At 35.5% G+C, this 6,633-nt stretch overlaps 1 protein-coding gene across 1 annotated transcript; it reads right to left on the bottom strand.

The window, feature by feature from the left end:
• Nucleotides 1–592: 592 nt before the first annotated feature.
• LOC100250205 (cysteine-rich receptor-like protein kinase 1) lies at nt 593–4,758 on the bottom strand. The gene is made up of 6 exons (XM_010664845.3): nt 3,450–4,758; nt 3,124–3,237; nt 2,670–3,023; nt 2,291–2,525; nt 1,859–2,003; nt 593–1,514 (listed from the first exon to the last, which is right to left on the bottom strand). The coding sequence occupies exons 1-6, from the start codon at nt 4,216–4,218 to the stop codon at nt 1,128–1,130; spliced, it is 2,004 nt and encodes a 667-aa protein (XP_010663147.1). The 5' UTR covers nt 4,219–4,758; the 3' UTR covers nt 593–1,127.
• Between the last annotated feature and the right edge of the window lie 1,875 nt (nt 4,759–6,633).

Raw genomic sequence — 6,633 nt, 5'->3', positions numbered from 1 at the left:
AATGCTTCTGCTTTGCTTAGATTAGTAGCCTTAGGATCTAAAGAGCATGCACCCTTATGATTCTTGTGTTTCCAATAGTTATACCACTAGATTTACCTAATAAATTTCTACCTAGAAGGAAGAAAGATCTTAAGATTGTATTAGAGATAGGATCTAAGCCCCTAGGATGGCGCCTTACAAGAAAACATCGCTTGATTTGAAATACTAAGGACATAATTTAAGGAATTATTTGATACTAGATTCATCTAACCATCTAAAGCTCCCTATAGTGAGTTTGTGCATTTTCATATGTTTGCTTCATACTATAGTCTTTTAGGACCTCAAAGGCTTTAAGAAGTTGATTGAAATGCTCATATGCCTTTTCCTTCTTCTTACAAGCACATCATCAACACATACTTCCATCATTGCCCTTGACTTCTTTTGGAGCATACTTCCACTAAATTTTTTTGCGCACTAGCTTATGAGTAGGGTCAACCTGCAATGATGGCAGGTGATCATGAGATTGATTCCTTGCATGTCAGAATGGGAATAGCTAGTAATTTAGTCTGTTCATCATCTATAAGATTTGATCTGAGCATGATGGGAAGTATGATTTTTCCTAACAATGCATTGATCCCAATTCATAAAGGTTTTCACATTATAGCACATAGATCACCATGAATCTCACCTTTGGTTCCAACAGAAATTAAACAAATGGTTGAACACATGAAGAAGTGGCAAAAAGGAAGAGATATACATTCATGTCTAAAACAACAAAAAACAAACTAACTGACAGGAAAAGTAGTGTAACAAGATGATGATAAAAATCTAAAAGCTGAAATATGAATTTCCCCCTCTACTTAGAAATGAAAAAGTAAGATACAACAAAAGAACCAAAATTCTTATGCAATACCCTCAAGCCTTATCTACACAAGAACAACCTTTTTTGTATTGTTGATGTTATGTGCAATAAATCCCCAACATCTCATTAGCTTGATTCCCTATCCTGCGTCTCTGCAACTTAATCAACTGTTGGAGTAATAAACACAGCCACATTGAATGGATTCTTAGAAGTCCATTTCCATGGCTGCCAAAACCAGTCCCTTGACCCTGCTAACATGTGTTTCTGATCCTCTATAGACTGAAATCTACCTTGGTCCTGATACATCCATTGCTGAAGGAGTGTATGATTCCTGGCTAGCCATAGCAGAGGAATTGCTTGAATGAGTGGATGGTGGTTCAGTTGCTGTGTGAAAAGATGGAGTCAAGTTTCTGGTAATAGAATTTTTGAGGGAATTGCTCGGGTCTAGAACACTGGCATTCAGGAATGGAGGCTGCATAGGTTCAGGAATCACACTGTTTTGATCGGTTAGCATCTGAACTACTTGGGACATGGATGGCCTTAATGCAAAGGAAGCTTGCGTGCACAGCAGCCCAATCTGAACCACATTTCTTGCCTCATTCAGTGGAAAATCACCTTTCAAGGAGGGATCCACAGATCGGACAACGCTATTTGATTTATAATGCTTCCAAACCTGTGGCCAGAGCACCAAAACATGCATACATTCAGAAGATTTCCAATGCCAAAGATCACCCTACACTGGATACTCTCCAGTTGTTATGTCATTTGGAAACTTTCCTTAGAAAGATAAGAATGACAAAATCAACCGGTCAGAAATCATCTATTAGGCCTAATACCTTACCCTGCATTGATGCATGTCTGGTAAGCAGCAGAATTAATATTCAAGAATTTGGTGATTACAAATGGCAGACTGATCAAATTAAAAGCTATGTCTAAAATGTTTTAGGATGACATGAATCATCCTAGTAAAAAAAATGGCCAGAAAATTTTCCTATGCGGAAAGAAAATGGAACTTACTGTTTGCAGAACTGAGTCTGACCCCTGCACAAAAATACAGTTCTTCCTACCACATACAATCTCAAGAATCAGCACACCATAGGCATAAACGTCTGCTTTCTCTGATAACTGCCCACGAACAAGATATTCAGGTGCCATATACCCCCTGCACAAAAGAAAAAAAAAAAAGCAGTATGTAAAGAATATCAGAAATATTCCCATTTTCAGATTACATCCTAGGAAGTTTGTAGGTTAAAGAAAATGAAAATCTATGGAAGGAAAACCTGAAAACCATGTTGTTCTCCAATGCCTTACAATAATTAGAAGCTATATTGAGTGTCTAGGTATGTGAAAAAAGTGTTACATGATCAAACCAAAAAGGAAAAAGGAAAAAAAATTAAAAAATTAAAAATTAAAAAAGAAGAAGTATGAGGAAATGAATTTCTTTCTTACAGTGTCCCAGCAATTCCAGTGCTAACATGAGATTTATCAGGAGCCACACATCTTGCAAGTCCAAAATCAGCAATCTTTGGATTAAGATTCTCATCAAGCAGTATGTTGCTGCCTTTTATGTCTCTGTGAATAATCTTCACTTCAGAACCTCCATGAAGATACGCAAGCCCCTCAGCTGTTCCGACGATGATCTCAAACCGCTGCTGCCAGCTTAGACCTTGGGTGCCGTCTTTACCTGCAAGAAATGAAGGTTCATATCCATTTCAAAATGCAGTTGTGGAACAATGAACATTTGGGGTAAAGCATACAATTTTGGGAATTGAAGAACTCTACATTTTTAGACTGAAAGAGAGATAGATACATGAAGTTGGATTCTTACCAAAAAGGATTTGATCAACACTCTTGTTGGGTACATATTCATAAACTAGAAGGCTCTCTGGACCTTCTATACTGCAACCCAGAAGTCCCACAAGGTTCTTGTGTTGAATTCTGCTGATCAAGTTCACTTCATTGAAGAACTCATCCACCCATTGACGCGTATTGAAGAACAATCTCTTTACAGCAACAGTTCTCCCATCAGGGAGAGTCCCCTTGAATACAGATCCTGCTCCCCCTTGGCCTAACTTCCTTGAAGAATCAAAAAAATTAGTTGCCCTCTCAAGTGTTTCATACTTGAAATTCAGGTCAGACCTGTTTATACATGTTGGAATCCGAGCAAGAGCATTATTGTTGTCTGAGGAGAATTCATAAGAGAAGATTATGTTAGAAAATTGACAAATAGTAATCAAGAAATATCATATTGCAGGAGATTATGGTATTCATGGGAATTATACTTCTTTTTCTCTTTGATAAGAGTATGTAGCCAACAAAAGCACCAAGGAAAGCGAGCAAGCAAACCGCGAGTACTGATAAAATGAATGCGATGATCATCCCAGTGTCAGACAATCCTGAAAAGCACGAAGCAAAAGGAAAGAAATCACTTGTTTATTATTCTATCAGTTAGGAAGAAAGACACAATCCAGAAGCTCGAAATGAATTCAGTATTTAGTATTATTTTGAAACTTGAATATTCCATAGCAGAGATTCTTTTTCTAAAATCTAAGAACTAAAGAACATGGTAAGCAATTCAAAGAGTCCCAATGTATTTATGATGTCTTACCTTTACCACTCTTTTTTGCTGTGCCGTCATTGTAAAATTTCTCAGTAGAATACCTCAAATAACAGCCAGCATTCAGAGCCCTCCCCTCGGAACCAGGCAGACACCTTCTCACTGCAGACTCAGCATTCACCAAGCAATCTCTACACCCCTTCTGATCAACTGTCTTCCAACACTGTGCCAATGCATAGGCCACAACCGCTCCTCCTTTCATCCCTGCCACCGCAAAACCCTGCTTCTGCACAGCTGTTTTAGTTACGTTATTGATCACTTCATCAACTTTCTTCGAGAACTCCGATCTCGTGTAATTATCCTTGAGAACGCCACTTGGCTCACTGCACCTAACCATATCATGATTCGGGTCAATGCTCTCGTTGAAGAAGCTGTAATTGTCATAGCGAAGGAAGCAACCATCAAGATATATTCGAGCTGCAATGGCAGGAAGGCATCTGGGGAGCTTGGTGCGGCTCTCAGCAAAGCAGGAGAGGCAATCATCCTTTGAGAGATCACTGTAGCATTGGGATAACCCGAAAATCACAGGACTTTTTGTGATGTTGGCATATCCCCAGCCTTGTTGCACCATACTTTTGGCGATAGCTTCCATGACTTGAATGAAATTTGGGATGTAGATGGATGGGGCCGACTTTGTGTCTCCACAAAGTAGGCCTGCTTGGGAGATTCGAGGATCGGAGAGGGACAGAGAGAACAACAACATTGAATACACAAGGGAGATCCATACCTTACACTGAGGAATTCTGATTGAGAAATGCATTGCAACTCAAATGGGGTTGGCCTTTTCACAGTTTCCTTTTTCCCCTTTCCCTTATCCCCTCTCCCTCTTTGTACAACGCCAGCAGACAATTCTCTCTCTCCCCTTTCTCTCCCTCCCTCCCTCTCCCTCCCAACACTCCAACCAAACAGAGAGAGAGGGAGAGGAACCGAATTCAAGAGGCCTAAAGATAACAGAGAGAATGGAAGATAATCTCTCCCTCTCAGAAAGGGAGAGAGATTGAATCCTTATTGTGTTTTGTTCAGTTTTCTGGTATGCATGGCTTGGTTTCCAGAGAAGGAGAGAAAGAGGAATACAAGTGATGGAAGAATGAATGATCTGGCTTTGGTTTTCAGTTTTGTTTTCTTAATTTAGACATGATTTTAGACCAAAAGATCCTATGTTGGAAATTTGAGAGAAAAAGGCACTCACCAAAACTGAACACAGAAAAGATAGGAGCCACAACCCCAAATTTATCCATTCTTATTCTATAACTTCATACGACTAGATTAACAAACGGATAAAATTTTTGTTCCTTCTCCATACTAACTTCAAAAGAATATACTCTTTTTCTCGGAAAATTTGGCCCCCTGCAGCCGCCTAGAAAGAGGAAAGGGAAAGATGCCAACCAAAAACGACAATTTTTGTTCAGTAAACTGGTAAAATCAACACAAGATCCATGGTTTTGCCTTGTCTTTTGGGATTCAAAAATGCTTTTGCCATTCAAAAGATTCTAGAACTTCAATTAGTGCTTTCATCCCATCTCTCACGTTACTGTTATGGGTGGATTGTTTCTCACCAAATCCCATTTTTCCAAGTCAAACTTGATAACATTCTTTACCACAGACCACGAAAATTCTAAGAAACCAATTCGGTACCCATCCAAGTAGCGATGCAGATGTGATCGGGAATAAGCATCTCTTTTCTTTTTGTCATTTCATTATGGGATAACTTAAATCACGATCAGAATGGGATAAAAAACGATTTCAACACGCTTAACGTAGACCTGAATTTTTAGTGTAAGGGTCTGTTTAGTAACGGTTTTCAAAAACAAATCTAAAAAATTATTTTTAAGTTTTAATCTTTTTTTAACAAAAACCCATTGGAAAACTTAAAATATTTTTATCATATTCTTAATATTTTTAAATATGTTCTAAAAACACTTTTCAAAAAATAAAAACTAAAAACCTTTTAAGATAAAGTTGCTCTTGGAAATAATTTTTTATTTTGATTTTGTAAAAGACACAAATAATAAATTCAATTTATATAATATAAACTAAATTTAATTCACACCCTATTAAAAATAAAAATAATTTTATAATTAAAAATAATAATAGTTGTTATGTAAATTTTTCCCTTCAATTGTTTTTAGAGATTATAAAAATATTATTTCAAACTGAATAAAAATGCATTTGACAGTATTCCTACTCTAAAGTATTTTTAACTGGAGTGTTTTTTCTAAAAATATTTTTAGAATCATTATTTATAAGATATTTCTTCAAAACTCGCTGTAAATAATTTTTGATTTTTTTAATTTTTAAAAATATTTCCTAAAATTTATTAAACACATAATTTTTTTTAAAAAAAAAACACTTTTTAGGTTAGGAATGATTCCTAAAATGACTGCAAATAGACTATAAGTCTACTTAAGATTCCATTTTTGTCTAAAGGGTGGATTGAAAAATTGTCCCCTCAATCATGCATGTATAAAAGAATTTAAGTATCAATATCATGAATTGGGCCTTGAAAAAGACTCCCTTTAGTCAACTCAACATCATATGATAAAAATTCCACAACACATCTACGTCTTTGGCTATTCAAACCCCACCATCTTGAATGACAAAAACATTTGGAGCAGGTACTTGTGGGATATTTTCATTGGAGATGAAGGAGACTGATATGAAGATTCAATGGATTAGGAGTAGGTGTTGGGATGGAGACTGGTATATAAATTCCGTGGATTGGAAGTAGCCAAGTAGGTGTTGGAATGTTGACAAAGCCACTTGCAGAGTGCAGAATGAGAACAGTCTGTCATATTTATTCATTATGATTTGTAAAAATTTTGAATTTTTTTATTTTTATTTTTTGTAATTTTTTTTAAGTTGTGGGTTATTAAGTTAATTAAATTTTAGAGGAAAAATAAAATTTAAAAGGATTAGTTGAAGATAATGTTTATTTTTTTTATTTGAAGTCTAAATATATTTAAAATATGAATAAAAATTGACATAAAACGTCTTTTAGATTTTAAATAAAATTTTAATTTTTTTTTTTACTTTTATAGTTAACAAATATTTAAAATTAATACTTAATTTAGAAAAAAATACTAAATTAAAAAATAAAGCACTAAATGTAACAATTATTTTTAAAACATTTTAGTTTCCAATTTTTGTTTTAAAATATTTAAAAATTTATTCTCAA

Source organism: Vitis vinifera, chromosome 17, assembly GCF_030704535.1.
Source record: "Vitis vinifera cultivar Pinot Noir 40024 chromosome 17, ASM3070453v1".
Taxonomy (NCBI): domain Eukaryota; kingdom Viridiplantae; phylum Streptophyta; class Magnoliopsida; order Vitales; family Vitaceae; genus Vitis; species Vitis vinifera.
Note: the sequence above shows the minus strand (reverse complement) of the source record. Positions and strands in the feature narration are given on the sequence as shown.